The sequence below is a fragment of the Nycticebus coucang genome, chromosome 4 (assembly GCF_027406575.1).
Source record: "Nycticebus coucang isolate mNycCou1 chromosome 4, mNycCou1.pri, whole genome shotgun sequence".
NCBI classification, from domain to species: Eukaryota; Metazoa; Chordata; class Mammalia; order Primates; family Lorisidae; genus Nycticebus; species Nycticebus coucang.
In genome coordinates this window covers 106,942,267-106,958,909 of record NC_069783.1, presented here as the reverse complement: position 1 = coordinate 106,958,909, position 16,643 = coordinate 106,942,267, and the positions used below count along the sequence as shown (strand labels likewise).

The window sequence follows — 16,643 nt, the reverse complement described above, 5'->3', positions numbered from 1 at the left end:
AAAATAAAATAAAATAAAATATCTTTTCAGTTGGAGCCATCAAAAGACCCTTTTCATTTATTAGTTACAAAGTTATCTTCCAGTTGCTGATTTCTCAGAACGCTGGTTTTTCTATAATAATGTCTATTTGTTGGTTTCCATCTCAGCTGGACAGAGCGAAGCACTTCTGCAGACATTTTTATAAAAAGAAAGAAGAATGCAATCTGAAGTGGTTATAGCTAAAATAATGGGTCTGAACAGGGCTGAATTAAAATAGCACATAAAAGATCAATTAGGAAACACTTTCTCCAATAGCTCCCTCCCAGCTCCTGGTGTTTGGTGCTCTCTCTTACCCTCTCACTAAATATTTCTAATAGTTTCTGAGGGAGAAAAAAAAAAGAAAAAGAAGGGAAACGGTGCTCATGAAGGACCTTGGCAAGAAAAATTCTAGAAAAGCCAAGTGATGTCTGCTGAATGTTTAACTTAAAGATTTTGAAAATGTCATTAGACTAATTTTTAAAATCTCTACCATAATAAAAATGGCAGTCTTAAAAAAAAAAACAAACATGCGACTTTTCATTCAAGGAATAATGACACAGTTGAAGAGGGTTCTGACTGCATTAGCTTCCACCTTTTCCCACTTTTGCTGGCACCCCAACTTCCCCTAACACCGCCCAATAGGGTGCAGGGTACCCAGGACAGGGCCTGTGGGTGAGTGCGTGAACCTGCCTATTACTTCTGGGATGAGACAAGTCCCAGCTTAAAAGTCTGATGAACGAATGAATAAAGGAGAGCGCGAGATCGCCCAGGTTTCTTACAGTTGTACAATTGTACGACTACTTGTGTTAATTAAAAGCCCATAGTCTCAAGAGGAAGCAGTCCACTTCTGCCACGGCTGGCAGAAAGCTGGTCAGGGTAGCCCCGACAAAGTCCCCTTTCCCTTCCTGGGCGCTTCCTAAAAAGAACGGGCGACGTGCGCAGCGTCCCCCACTGCGGGGGTCTGGTGTCGCTGCTTCCAGGCCCGGTGGAGAGTGACCAGCCAGAGAAGGCCAGCACGTTCTCAGGGATGTGCTCACTTCAGCGGAAGGAGGGGAAAAGTGGCCGGTGTCCCAGGCCTACTCCACTAACCTCTCCTCCTCCAGCGGTGGAGGCCCCCAACTGCTCCCTGGGGAGCCAGCCGCAGACTGAATATACTATTCTGAGAGTTTCAGAAAAATTTAAAAAGAGCCTGACCTCGAGGGCGTCTGGGAGGAGCCCACCTCCTAGGAGAGCTGTTTATGTAAGAGTTAAATCGGGGTGCAAGGGGAGGCACCTGACATATTCCTGGGAAAGCCGAGGCATGGTGGGTAGGTGCCCACCGCGCACTCCCAGTGCGGGGCGAGGAAAGGGAATAAGTGACCTAATCACGGCCTGGGCCGAGTCCGAGGAGAGGGAGCTCAGAGGATGAGGGCCAGACGCTCCTTCTCCGCTGCCCATGAGGGCCAGACGCTCCAGGGGCGCGCGCCTCCGCCTCCCCGCCGGAGCTGGGGTCGCTCGGCCGGAGCTGACGCAGCGTTCTCCCACGTCCCAGCCCTACAGCACCCAAACTCCGCATCCTCTTAACCCGGCTGTAGCCCAGGAGGGCGCTGGCCAGGCAAACCACTCGCCAAATAATATAAATACCCGACCAGCGAATGACTTCCTATAATAAATAAACTCAGCCGCCTAGAAGGAGTCACCAGCCCGGTCTGGCGCGAGCCCCCACGACTCGACGGCTTTGGAAGGGGCGGGTGTCACCGCGACGCCGCCGAGCTCCCCTCCCCGCGGGGAGGGGGGTGTTAACAGTCCCAGGAAGCTCGCCGCCCATCCCCTCTCCCCGCCTCCTTAGAAGAGACCTCGGAAGAGCAGCCCTAAAATCTGGGCTCCCAGAGCCCCTCCCCCTCCCACAGCGTGTCTCTTTGAAATTTCAAAGAAAACCCCTGCCGGGAGCCTGGGGCTGGTAATTCCCCAGCCCCGGGAAGATGCCGGCAGGTTTACAAGCTAAGGGGCCACTTTATGGCCACGGCCATAAAACGCAAATCCCACCTCCCTTTGAAAGCGCCCTCTGCCCCGACCTACCATAAAAATAGGAGAAGAAGCGCCCCCAGCCCTCTGCCACGGACCACCTCCACCCCCTTCTCCCGCCAATCTCCGAATTTTCCGTAACCTCGGCGTCCTTGGGGTGCTGGGGACAGCCCCGGGGGTCCCCCAGGAAAGGGGACGCAGGCAGAAAAGGCAGCGGGAAGCAAAGTTGGAGGTCTGGCTGAGAGGGAGAAGAACCGGGCGGGACACCCCGGAGAGCAGAGCCCCTCACGCTAGGAGGGGAGTCCGGGGCCTGGCGGGACACTCGGGCTGGACGCGGCTGTGCGCCCCCCGCCGGCCAGGCGGCGGGCAGGGGGCTCGGCCCCCACTCGGCCCGGGAGCCGCCCGCAGGGCGGCGGGGAGGAGGCTGCCCCGGGCCACTCTGCTTTCTCATGCAAAGTAGCGGCGGAGGCGGGGCGGGGGCCCGGGGGCGGGGCCTGTCACAGCTCGGCTTTTTTCCCCCCCCTCTTTGCCTTTTTGAGAGTCTTCTCATCCCGGGACGCAAACCTTGGAACAGCTGCCGGCCGGGCCCGGCGGAGGCCGGCGCAGGGAGGGAGGAGCCGCCGGGGCCGCGGGGGCGCCGCGAACTGGCCCGGCCACCGTGCGCCCGCGCCGCCGGCCCTCTCCCGGCGCGCCACCTGGGCGCTCCAAGAAGAGGCCAAAGTTTACCGCGGCCGTGAGTTGAAGCCCGCGCCGGGCCGCTGCACTGAGAGCTCCGGGGGCTTCTCTTGCTTCCCGGTATTGTTTGTAAACTTTGCTTGGCTACCCGGCGACCCCCAACTCGGCGGCAGCCGGGCGCAGACCGCAGAGCCGGGGACGCTGTGCGCAGCGCTCGGGCCAGGCTGGGCGGGCATGGGCGGGGGCCCGAGCAGGGGTGGACAGCGGGGTCCAGCAACCCGTGCCCGGGAGCGGCGGCTCTGAGGGGCGCGGACCTCCCCGCCAGGGCACTCCCGACGCCACCATGCAGGGCCCGGGTCCCCGCCTGTGGCTGGTCCTGCAGGTGGTGGGTTCGTGCGCCGCCATCAGCTCCATGGACTTGGAGCGTCCGGGAGACAGCAAGTGCCAGCCCATCGAGATCCCGATGTGCAAGGACATTGGCTACAACATGACCCGCATGCCCAACCTGATGGGCCACGGGAACCAGCGCGAAGCCGCCATCCAGCTGCACGAGTTCGCGCCGCTTGTGGAATACGGCTGCCACGGCCACCTCCGCTTCTTCCTGTGCTCCCTGTACGCTCCCATGTGCACCGAGCAAGTCTCCACCCCCATCCCCGCCTGCCGGGTCATGTGCGAGCAGGCCCGGCTCAAGTGCTCGCCCATCATGGAGCAGTTCAACTTCAAGTGGCCCGACTCCCTAGACTGCAGCAAACTTCCCAACAAGAATGACCCCAACTACCTGTGCATGGAGGCGCCAAGCAACGGCTCCGACGAGCCCACGCGGGGCTCGGGCATGTTCCCGCCGCTCTTCAGGCCACAGCGGCCCCACGGCGCTCAGGAGCACCAGCTGAAGGACGGGGGACCTGGGCGCAGCGGCTGCGACAACCCGGGCAAGTTCCACCACGTGGAGAAGAGCGCGTCCTGCGCGCCGCTCTGCACGCCGGGCGTGGACGTGTACTGGAGCCGCGATGACAAGCGCTTCGCCGTGGTCTGGCTGGCCATCTGGTCTGTGCTGTGCTTCCTCTCCAGCGCCTTCACCGTGCTCACCTTCCTGGTCGACCCGGCCCGCTTCCGGTACCCCGAGCGCCCCATCATCTTCCTCTCCATGTGCTACTGCGTCTACTCGGCGGGCTACATCATCCGCCTCTTCGCCGGCGCCGAGAGCATCGCCTGCGACCGCGACAGCGGGCAGCTCTACGTCATCCAGGAGGGGCTGGAGAGCACGGGCTGCACCCTGGTCTTCCTGGTCCTCTACTACTTCGGGATGGCCAGCTCGCTGTGGTGGGTGGTCCTCACGCTCACTTGGTTCCTGGCCGCAGGCAAGAAGTGGGGCCACGAGGCCATCGAAGCCAACAGCAGCTACTTCCACCTGGCTGCCTGGGCCATCCCGGCGGTGAAGACCATCCTCATCCTCGTGCTGCGCCGGGTGGCGGGCGACGAGCTCACCGGCGTCTGCTACGTGGGCAGCATGGACGTGAACGCACTCACCGGCTTCGTCCTGGTCCCGCTGGCCTGCTACCTCACCGTGGGCACCTCCTTCCTGCTCTCGGGCTTCGTGGCGCTTTTCCACATCCGGAGGGTGATGAAGACGGGCGGGGAAAACACGGACAAGCTGGAGAAGCTTATGGTGAGGATCGGGGTCTTCTCGGTCCTCTACACCGTGCCGGCCACCTGTGTGATCGCCTGTTACTTTTACGAACGCCTCAACATGGATTATTGGAAGGTCCTGGCGGCGCAGCACAAGTGCAAAATGAACAACCAGACGAAAAACTTGGACTGCCTGATGGCCGCCTCCATCCCCGCTGTGGAGATCTTCATGGTGAAGATCTTCATGCTCCTGGTGGTGGGCATCACCAGCGGGGTGTGGATCTGGACTTCCAAAACGCTGCAGTCCTGGCAGAATGTTTGCAGCCGCAGGTTGAAAAAGAACAGCCGGAGGAAGCCTGCAAGCGTGATCACCAGCAGTGGGATTTACAAAAAAGCCCAGCATCCCCCAAAAACTCACCTGGGGAAGTATGAGATACCCGCCCAGCCTCCCACTTGCGTGTGAACCGGGCTTGCAGGGAAGGAGACCCGGCCGTGGGAGCTTGGGAGCTGAAACATGGTGCTTTTCAGGGTTGGTTAGTCAATTTTTTTATATATATATAAAAGAAAAAGAAATAAAAAGTGTTTACCCTGAAATTCAGGATGCTGTGATACACTGAGAGTAAAAATATGTACTGAAAGGTTTTTGTTTTGTTTTTGCTGTTTTTCAGAGAAGAGAAGCTCCCGGGTTCAGGAGCCTCTTGTGTAATCCATTTGTGGTAAAGTAATCGATTCAGCTCTGGAAAGAAAACTTTTATTTAGAACCTTCCATTAATATACATCTGTGTATATTGGAGTTGGCTTTGCTACTACCATTTACGAACAAGGGGACAGATAACTTCTTGGCGAACTAAAGAGCCTCCAATGGGTTAGCAAATGAGCTGGGGGGGGGTGGCGCTCAGGAAGGCTGGTCTGTGGGAGGCCGCTTCTGTGCAGACAGAAAGAAAGGGGATCCTGGGGCCATCACACTCCAGTGGATTGGAGTCATTTACAACAGCCTCCAGCCTCTAGTCTTCACAAATAGTCTTTCTCTGAGACAGAACCCTCCACCAAACCTAACATTGGTGAACTCAAACAATGTGCAATACATTTTCCCCCCCTTCCCATGAAAAAGAAAAACAAGTATTTTGCTTTATATAAAGACAACAAAAGAAATCTCCTAACAAAAGAACTAAGAGACCCAGCCCTCAGAAACCCTTTAGTACTACATTTTGTGGCTTTTTAATGGAAACCAAGCCAATGTTATACACGTTTGGGCTGATTTGTGGAAAGGAAAGGGGAGAAGAGGAGAAGGATCTTTCAAAAGTACCCAAAAGGCTTATTGACTTTCCATTGTGAAATAAATGATTTCCATGAACCCATCCAGAAGCACTAGGTCAGCAAAGACAAACTCTGTGTCATGTACTCTCTCTTACAAGACCAGGACAGAATGGTTTCTCCTTGTATATATTTGTAATATACAATATTTTTCATGCTCCACTATTTTATTAAAAATAAAATGTGTTCTTTAGTTTGCTGCTGGCCCCTCGTGTGTTGCCAGGTTGCCTTCTCTCTGCTTTCTCAACAAACTCTGGATGTGCACCTCCAGCTGGAACTTGCTGATTCTCTACACAAACTGCAGGGGGGAGGTGGTTCTAAGGCTGGCAGAATAATTCCACTGTGAGTTTTAGAGTAGTTATATGCAGGCCACGTGTAAAGTTGGAAATACTTTCTGTGACTCTTAGTAGGTGGATGCGAGGCTCAGTCCTAGACAGGTCATGGAAGACAGACTTGGCTATTAAGTGTGACTACACTCAGCACCCTGGATTAGCGTCTTCTAATATCTTGAGAGAGTAGAGCCAATCAATTAAGAGAATTAAGTCAGCAGTGTTCAGTTGATCTGCTGGGCTCACACTGTACCTAGACAGAGCTCTGGATCTCAGCCCAGAGCATACCGGCTTTACAACAACGCTGGGCCACAGGGACATGTTTATAAGTCAGATTTTAGGTGTGGACAGGAGGCTGTAGCTGCTAAGCATGGTGGGTCAGGAAGGGAAGACAAGGAGCATTGGTGCCTTACAGCACTCAGCTCTTCCCCAGTGTCTGCTCCAGCGGCCCAGGTCATCAGGTCAAATGCACAGTGGGGCGCAGTCTAGTCACATAGTAATGGGGAGCTTCTAGGACAAGCTATCCATGGGTCATGGTTTTGTCAAGCTCCAAGGAGAAACTCTTCAGAGCCTTGAGTATTTACTGAGCACTTGCGACAGAAGGCCTGGTTTTCTGAAGAGGAGATTTAGAAAGTAAAGGAGGAGGACATAAGACCACCTGCACTTCAGCAGCAGGGTGGGGTACAGCATAGGTTGGTCCTTCTGGGTTGCTTCACATTGGCTCTGAATGCAGGAGCAAAGAGAATAGTTGTTTAAGGTCGAGTTCTAGAAACCAAAATACCAGCTATGTAGGTGAAGCAAGTTACTGTAAATCCAGAATAGCTTTCAGTGCATTGAAAAAGAATGCAACGAGGTTTTAAAAATGCCCACAAACAAAAATTTATTTGTTGATAGTTTTCACCCAGGCCCTAAAAAGGCTATACAGCAATATTTATGTGTGTATATTACCAGAGTTTTAAGGAAAATGGAAATAACATGTTTAGAATAGAGCTTGTGAAAAGCCAAGAGAGGAAACACTGCCAGGGTGCTGCTAGGAGCATCAAGGCCAGACACAGCTCCAAAGACTTTAGGTTCTAAAATCCCTGGACTTATTACCTACTTTTGAGCAGCCTGTATTCAGGTATTAAGACTTTAAAATTTGACCTGAAGGAAAGACAAGTTCAACAACACACACCAGAGCCTTTGCTGTTGTTTAGCCCTAAATGTGTTTCCCTGGGCATCCCCGATCTTGTTAACAAATACCAAGGGATGTAATGTGGAGCAGGGCCTGGCGCAGAGGGCAGGGGGGCTGAACAGTGATCAGTGTCAGCCCCAGCTGAAGGACTTCCACACTTCCTGCTTCCAGATCTCTCCCAACACCCCTTTCTTGAACTGAAATCTGACCCTAGGTCACATACAGTGAATTTTAAAAGAAGCATCAAGCCTGAAAAGTTAGAAATCCCCGGGGGGAGTGTGGGGGAGTGAGGGGTGAAAAATAAATAAACAACCAACACAGCACAATGCCTTAGATTCTCTTCAGCTGAGGCAGGATTTCCAAAGGACTAGTTGCTCCCTAGCCTTCATTGGATTTCCTATGGCCTAAGTCTCAGGGAAAAGGCCACCTGTTGGGGGTGGCAGGTCTGAGTGGTGAAGTCATAGTTAGAAGAAGCCCAAAGAAGGTGACTGTCCAAGGTCACCTTCCATCCACACCCATTATTTCTTCATCCCTTCATCCAGCATTCAGCCACTCACCAATGGCCTCTGTGTTTGCCGACTGGGGACACAGACGTGGCCTCAGTCTTCGGCTCTGAGGAGGTCACTTCCTGGAGACCCTCATAGCCCATCTTGTATATATTTCTGTTATGTGGAGGGAGGCTGTCCCAAGGCGGAAGCATCTGCACTGTGGCTGTACATCCACGCCAAGCAGAAGGGTCCACTTGCCAGTCTCATGGCAAGGTGAAATGCACAGTCACATGTCAGTGAGAGTTAGGAACAAGGATAGAAAGCTCCCTGAGGACTAGGCTGGGTCTGGCTGGGGGGCCCTATGAGCACCTGCCCCCAGCAGAGTGCCCTGAGTGGTGACAGCAAAACTGCAATTCCCATTGAATTATCACAATGACCTATTTGGGCAGAGGTTCTGAGCAGCCACACTTTACATATGAAGACCCTGACACAAAGAGGTTAAGTAAGTCTGGGGGTCAGTCACACAGCAAAGGAATGTTAGAGCCAGAATAGGAAACAGGTGGTCTGATGGAATGATAGATCCAAGACCACCAATTCAGCAAGCAATTATCAAATGAATGAATGACATGAAGCTAAGCATTTTATGGCAATTACTGTGCTAAGTACTCCACATATATTCATTCCATCCTCTAGCAAATTTTGAGGGTACTATTCTTATCCCCATATTATAGATGAGGAATTTGGAGCACAGAGAAGTCAAATCACTCACCCAAGCAATGCCTACAAATCCAAACTTCTGACCTCTCTAGGTTCTCAGGACTTATGTGGATTAGATCATTTCATCGTCACAGCAGCACTGCCATGCCCTTGCTCCAACCAAAAGGTGCACAAGGTCACTTGGCAAGGAGCAAAGCCTACTTTGTCAGCATGGGAGAATGAAAGAGAGAGGCTGGTACAGTCAGGAGGTGAACCGCAGGCATGGCAGGGTGGATGGGGTGGATAGATTGAGAGGTGCCGAGCAGAGGAGCTGGAACCTTGGTTTGATTTAACACAGAGAGGAGGCAAGAGGAAATGGTCAGAGGGGGCCACACTGTGTCCCACTTGGGTGGCAAAGTGACAAGAGAAAATAAACAGAAGATGACAGGGAAAGCATGTTGGTGGGGAAGGAAGAGGATGCAGTATGAGGTGTCTGGCTGATTCCCAGGTGGAGACCATCCACCTTCAGCCTGGGCCACAGACGATGAACAGACTAGAGGAGGTCATGGTCACAGCAGGTGTTTGAAAAGATCAGAGTTGGAGCTGGAGGTGTTGACATCACATGGCGGGAGGTTCTCTCCAGGGACAGAGGAGGGGCCAGCTGGACAAAAGGGAGGCTGCAGAGGGAGCCTGGTATCTCAAGAGTCGTCCCTCAGCTACTTAGGCTGCAGTTTCTCATTTTTACAATAACAGAATTGATCCAAGGAGAGGATGTCAATGGTCTTGCCCAAAGTCAAAATATGTGCTCCAGGTAGAGACAACGGCCAAAGCAGCAAGGTCCTCACAGAGGAGTGTTAGAAGGTCCTCTTCTGATCCACCTGTGCTGGGGTATCAGCCTCTGTGTCTTTACCTTAACCTTTGGGACACCTGAACACAATTAAAAGTAGCTCCTCAGGCAGGTATTTTCAAATCTAGCACCTAGCACCTTTGGGGATGCTGCTTCAAGACAGAAAAACAAGAAAAATCAAGAATTATTTTTGAGGCAATAGATACTACCCTACATTGTAGATTATCTTCTCAGAAAGAGAGGGGAAAAAAACACAGAAAGGCATAACAGATTGGGGTATAAACTGGCATCTGTTATTGAAAGGATGCAGAGATATAATCCAGGACTGAACTATATCTTGCTTCCCTTAGGCCCTGGTTTCCACTTTGACTCATCATTTGGAAGGTGCTTTCCCTTGGAGGTATTAAAGCTTTCCTACCTTAGTTTCTTCATCCACAAAATGGGTGTAATAATGGCACCTACCTCATAGGGCCATTACTAATAGTTAATATGTATTGAGCAACTATTACCTGCTCAATTGTTTTAAGTGTCCTGCATTTATTAATCCATCTGTTCCTCCCAACAGTCCGAAAAGATGTGGTATGAGATCACATAAAATCCTATGTGTAAGTACGTGGAATCCTCTTTGGCATAGAGCAAATACTCAGTAAATGTGAGCTGTTTTTATGTTGAACCTCCCTCCCCTCAAGAAAGTTAAACCAGTCAAGCTAATGAGTACCGATCTGTAAAGAGAATGAGGGTATTTTTTCTTACAGAAACACTTTTTCCAATACCGTGTTCAGGTTCTGCAGAATACCCACCGATCTTTCAGGTTTAAAAGGCAGGCACGGTTCCTCTGCAGCAGTGAGAAACATTCTCTGTCTTTCCCTTTGAACACAATAACATCACAGCCGGCGTCCCGGGGCATCAGACCTCATGTGCAGACAGCTCCAAACGCAAATGGATGACGATGGCTGAAATATGGAAATGGGGCAAAGCGGTCGGACTTCAGGGAAGCTCTCGGAACAGCTCGGGCAACACAGTGCCGAGTGGTTTTTAATGTTTTATTAAGAGTGTGAAGGCCAAGCTGGAGGGAGGAGGGAAGGAGGTGTTTGAAATCTGCAAAGAATCGGTTCCAGTTGTAGAGGTGAGCTGCCGTAATTGGGGACACTCCTAGGAACATGATTCTCCTGGATCCGAACACCACATCAACTGCCCATGAGACTTCTCAAAAGTCAGCACATTTCGCTTCATCATTATAAGACCTTTTGAATTTTTTGATTTTTATGTTTTGGTACCAGGCTCCCCTCCAGGGGCCCTTTGGTTCGTATGAGACAGTGCACAGCAGCAACCCCGTGACACACCTGCGTCCTTCCCAGAGGCTGGTGGCTTCATGAGGTTCTGCAGATGGGCGAGGAGGTTCTCAGGTGGCCTCTTTCAACAGGTGTTCTCAAAGGGAGCACTCTGTGGCATCGGAGGGAATATTTGCACTTGAAGAAACAATCTGAAAACCTATCCCGACAATGTTTTAAGTATTTTAGGCAGAACTACTAAGTTGTCAACCTTGACAGATGATAAATCAGTGTCTGCTTTACAAAGCGGGCGATGGTGATTATGGGGTGCAGGTGCTGACTTTGATCAGAAATGACAAGCTCTGGGACTGGGATGGGGCAGCTCTTTTCCCTCCCTGCCCCTTCGCCCCACCCCGCCCCTACCCCCAGGGCAACAGCACCTGTTTGCCTTCCTTGATCTCCAAGCTCTGCTATTTCTGCCTCTCATAAAGCACTTGGATTTTGTTGGCTTTGAGGACAATTATTCATTTGCAAACTGTTCCTTTCCCTGCAGTGCATCCAAAGCAGTATTCTTGACATTGGATCAATATCACCTAGGTTTTTTGGATTTTAGGATCATAGCAGAATGGTTACATGTAAATCAAATTCAGAAGTAGTTTAGGCCCACTGAAACTTTTTTTTTTCCCTCCAAGGGACTTCAGGTAACAGGAAAATAAATGTCAACAGGCTCTTCCACACAGCACAGAGTGAAGGGAACATGATGTGCTGTCCTGATGATACTGGTGGATAAAACAGAAATAATTAGGAGGACAGAAAAAGCCTGATTGTAAACTCTGCCATCCTTGTGTGGTGGCTATGATTGCAACCATTTTTTATTTTCTCAATCAGTAAAACCCAACACTACAGCAGAGTTCTGAGTGCTGGAAAAATAGCATTAAAGAAGAAAAAAACAGAGGAAAGAGGTGTCGCACAAAGTTGGAAATGTGGTGTTTTTATTTCTTACCCAACTCTACCTTCTGAAGATTGTATTCTTTCTAACGCAAAATCTTCATACATGTCCCAGGGGATGAATCAAAACCAAAACAAAACAAAAACCCGGCTGGGCACCTCTGGCTCAGTGGCTAAAGTGCTAGCCACATACGCCAGAGCTGATGGGTTTGAATCCAGCCCGGGCCTGCCAAACAACAATGACAACTACAACCAAAAAACAGCCGGGCATTGTGGCGAGTGCCTATAGGCCCGGCTACTTGGGAGACTGAGGCAAGAGAATCACTTAAACCCAAGATTTTGAGGTTGCTGTGAGCTGTGATGCCATAGCACCCTACGGAGGGCAACATAGTGAGACTCTGTCTCAATTTAAAAAAATTTTCATTCAACAGAAAGAAAATGCTGGTAAATATTTTTTTATAAACTATCAGGAAAAAGCCTTCTTAGCATGACATCAAAGGCAAAACCATCTTTAAAAATCATGATTTGACTACAGAAAAATATAAAATTCTGTAAGGCAAAAATATCAATTAAAAATTAAAAAGCGAAAAATCTCCATAAACAAAATTCAAAAACAAAAACTGTACTTTTCTGTCTGAATCAATTCAAATGAGAACAAATAGGAATGACCCATAAACCTGTGGAAAGATATTTAACCTCACTTATAGTACCCAAAGGATGCATGCAGAAAAACAGGATTGTTTTTCTCTAAGAGATTGGCACCTTTTTTTGTTAAGGTTGATAATTCCTTGATTTGGATCAGGCCTGGAGAGACTGGAACTATGAAATGGATCTCCCTTTTTGGAGAGCAAGGCAATATATTCCTCCCAGTACACACATACTTTGACATAGCCATTCCATTTCCAAACAAATGCTGTACTGAAAATTGGGAACAGCTTAAATGCACACCAATAAGCTGACGGTTCAAATCAATTATGGTAAATCCTTCAAATAGAATATCATGTAGTCGTTACAGTAATTATGTAGAACTATGTTATTAACATGGGAAAAATGGCCACACCCGGTTACTGAGCAGGCTGACACTCAGCCAGGACAGGCTGGGACAGCCCTGCTGGTTGTTTATGTTTGGCGTGTTTTCTAATTGATCCAAGCCCTGTCCCATCTCGGTTGTTAAACATTTTGAGTATTTCCCCTGTTGTTAACCAACCAAAGCGAATCATATAATACAGTAATACAGGCTGGGAAGTACCACTCCATTTTTGTAAGATGTGTGTACAGCCTTAGAAAGATGTAAAATGTTTATAGTAGTTATCTACATTTGGAAGGATTTTGGATCATGTTTACTTTCGTCACTGATACGTTCTTGGTTTCAATTTTTGGCAATAAACATGTATTATTTAGATAAATAAATTAATGAATAAATGATAGGTAGATGGATGATATAGACAGATGAAAGGTAGATGATAGATAGATAGATAGATGGATAGAGCCAACCCATAAAAAAAATAATGGGATAATCACCTACTTCATCCAAAATCGAGGGCTGCAAATCCACATGCCTCCTAAGCCCAGGATGACAATGAGTGAAGCAGCTGGCATGGGAACATAACCAAAAGTTACGCACCTGCACTCCACGTTCCCATGAAGCATGCACGTGAATGGGCCCCACTGCTAAATCCCAAATTGCTGTTGCCACCACAGAAGTGGGTGCTGAAATTCGGATTTTCTTAATATAAACCAGAAATCTTGATTTGGGGGGTCAAATCCCAGGCTTTTCAATGGAGACATTTAATTAAAAGTTGTAGAAACACTGTGGAAAACACATATGTCGTGCCTGTTGGCTTCCTAGATAGTGGAAGTAGACCCCCAACCTGAAGGCCAGCTATTCTCTTAGCTTTGAGTGGGAAAGAATTCAAGAGCGAGCCAACAGAGTAAGGCAAAAGTGGGTGCCTTGAGCTAAGAAAAGAAGAAGGAGAGGTGGCTGCCCCATGGGTAGAGCCACAGCGGTCTCTCAGAGCAATGAGTGGTTTCTAGGATCTTATCTGATACCTTCTGTTTCAGGGTATAATAAGGGAGGGAGGATCATTCATAAGATTTCTGGGAAAGGGGTGGGGCGTTCCCGGAGCCAAGGGTCCTTCTCCTTCCTTAGCCATACAGGGTAAGTTCTGGGAGTTGCCGTGGTGTTTGTACACTGTCCTGGTGCTGGTGGCAGTTTCCTTTAGTAGCTAATGCATTATGCACAAGGTACAGTGAGCACTGAGGGTGACCTGAGCTTGTTTGTCGTGGTCATCCTGCTTCTAGCTGGTTCTGGTCAGTTTCTCCACCACCTCCTCTTTTAGCACAGACCTTGGTTTGGGTCTTGTGACTCTTTACCCAGCAGGGCCTGCCAGTTCCCTATTTCATTACCATTTGCAAACCAAATTCAAATGCCTGCTGAGCCCAGAAAAACAATTTGCAACCCCTATTTTAGACCCCAAACTTTTTTTTGTTTTGAGACAGAGTCTATCTCTGTCACCCTGGATAGAGTCCCCTGGCATCATAGCTCACAGCTACTCAAACTCTTGGGCTCAAGAGATCTTCTTACCCCAGACCCTGAGTAGCTGGGACTATAGGTGCCCATCACAATGCCCAACTAGTTTTTCTATTTTTAGTAGAGGCAGGGTCTCACTATAGCCCAGACTGGTCTTGAACTCCGGAGCTCAAGTAGTCTACCTGCCTCAGCCTGCCAAAGTGGTAGGATGACCAGCGTGAGCCACCACACCCGGCCTCAAACTCTTGTTAATGTGAGAATCACATAGGCTTCCCCTGGGCACATAAGGCTGCTGATTGAAACTGAGGTCTCTAGAGGGGGTGTGTTTCTACACCGTGTCTAAACCACGCTCCTCCTCCCGTTCTTAGAAGACTGCTTTCCCCTGCCCAAATGCAGACACCACATTCACCTCTGTTAGATGTCCTTTTGTTATTTTCCACTTCATTCTCTTGGTCCCTGGTTGGTTCTGAGCTGTCTCTACGCCTACTTCTGTTAGGCAGTGTCTGTGTGGTTCTTCCCAAGTGTCTGCCATCCAAAGTGTGCTAAGTGCTGCTAGTACCTCCCGACTTAGCAAATCCTTTTGTTCTCACTTGGTAAAGGGTGACCAGGTTTTGTAATAGTTGGAGTTTGTTGTTTGCAAACAGGTAATAGACCACAAACAGCAGGCAGCAGGCTGACCTCCTGGGCTGGGTTTATTTGCAACTTTGGGGTTCTCACTGGCATGAGAGCAGCTTAAGTCAAAATCTTGCTTCAGTTGAAAGAAGCTGGGAAGATTGCCGACAGTGATGGATCTCTACAGGAAATAATGCAGAGCAGAAAAACCAGCCTCTGCTTATTCCAGAGAAAGGGTCATGGTGGTGTCTGTTTCTCATGGGTGGGCCTGTGCAGGTGGCCATCCTAGGATTCCTCTCACTCTTTTTCTAGTTGAGGATCTGGCAGTTCCGGGCATCTCCATCAGTTCTTTCCATGGAGCTATCTACAGAGGGGCATGAGTTTCAGATGCCAGGTGGGCAGAGACATTCTTTCTTCCTCTGGGTCATAGCAGATGTAAGATTGGAAGCACCACTGCCACTTTTGCTATCCCAAGGGCACCCAAACCAAGGGCAAGGCTGATACGGGGAGGGAGCCATTCTCAGAGCCATGATGACATCATGAACCTTGTCTCAAACAGTGCCTGAATGAAACCTACCCTGGGATTTTCAGTCTACAAACTGCTTTGTAGAGACTGTACCGTAGGGGCTTCTCTTACTTGCATTTAACTGATGTAGGAATGTATTTGCCACAAAAGCAGCTTGCAGAGCTGGGCCAAAAACCAGCCAAGAGCAGAGAATGGACTCACCCAGGGTATGTATTCTGCTTCCTTCTTATTTTATAGTTAAGTTTGTCACAACTTAGATTCTTAAAACAACTTTTGCTTGCTCACGATTTGGTGAGTCAGGAATTGTGGCAGGAATTGCCTGGGTCATTTGTCCCTGACCATTTGGTGATGGCTGGGGAGGAGACACTTTTTACTTCGTTCTCTTATCTGGTGGCTTGATGCTCTCTTGTTTGATGTCTCTCTCTCTTCCCCCATATCTTTTTCTCTCTCTCCCTATCTTCCTCTCTCTCTCTTCCCTGTCCCTCTCTCTTCCCCTTTCTCTCTCTCTTCCTATCTTTTTCTCTCTATCATCCTCACTTTCTTCCCTACCCCTCTCTCTGTATTTCTGCCTCTTCCCTATCTCTCTCTCTCTCATTCTTTCTCTCTCTCCCTATCTTCTTCTCTCTCTCACCTATCTATTTCTCCCTCCCTATTTTTTCTCTCTCTCTTTCTTTTCCTTTCTCTCTTCCTCCCTCTCCTCCCCACTCCCTTGATGTCTCCTCCCCCAGGGCCTCCACACTCACCTTGAGCTTCCCTCTTCCATGGCGGTTGGCTCTACCCAAAGTAAGCCCCTTCTAAGAGAGGGAAAGCAGGGGATGCCCAAACCATCCCTCCCTTCTCGTTCCCATGCTCTTCTGACAAAGCACTTAGATTCAAGGAGAGGAAAATCAGTCTCCACCCTCAAGCAGAAGAGTGGCAAAGAGCCCTGTGGCCATCATTCCCACCCGGACAGAGTGGCAGCTGAATCTACAAAGAGAACAGAGCGGAAAGGGCTGCCTTTCATCTCCTGTCCCGGATGCCCCATCTTTTGTTTTCTCATAAAATGGCAACAGAAGTCGACTCTAGGTAGAATAATTTACTCCTTCCTGCCAGAGCCATCCTGCCCCCATCTTTGGTAGCGTGCTGACTTTTAAGTGGAAGACCTGCTCCTTGAAGAGGCTGCTGTGGAGCAATTTCATCAAATGTGCTGACAGTGTTGGGGCCACTTGAAAACTCCGGATCTGGTCTCCACGTGGATGAGGGACACTCTCTGTGGGCTGAGTTTGTTTACTCCTGGAAAAACCTGGCTTCCTGTGTCTAAGGGGGAACAGGTTTAAAAGGCTCATAAAGAAAGGGCTCAAAGGCCCCTTCACATCAAATGGCTCTTAGAGGACCGCGGTTGATGAGTTAAGTGTAAAGGAATCAGAAACATAAGGATTAAATTTCCTCGCAGATACACAGAGGTTATAAATTAAGGAGAAGAATCCGTCAAAACACACTTTGGCATTTAGCCAGAACTGAAAACACTTGAAAGCGGATTTTGAGATGGTGGCTGTACCTGTGTCCCTTCTCATTACCTCAGCCATCCTTCCCAGTTCGTGAGGTT

At 49.5% G+C, this 16,643-nt stretch overlaps 1 protein-coding gene across 1 annotated transcript; it reads left to right on the top strand.

Moving 5' to 3' along the window:
- The first annotated feature begins 2,588 nt into the window (after nt 1-2,588).
- FZD10 (frizzled class receptor 10) lies at nt 2,589-5,840 on the top strand. Its single transcript, XM_053588433.1, has 2 exons — nt 2,589-4,852; nt 4,992-5,840. The coding sequence occupies exon 1, from the start codon at nt 3,041-3,043 to the stop codon at nt 4,784-4,786; it is 1,746 nt and encodes a 581-aa protein (XP_053444408.1). The 5' UTR covers nt 2,589-3,040; the 3' UTR covers nt 4,787-4,852; nt 4,992-5,840.
- The last annotated feature ends 10,803 nt before the right edge of the window (nt 5,841-16,643 follow it).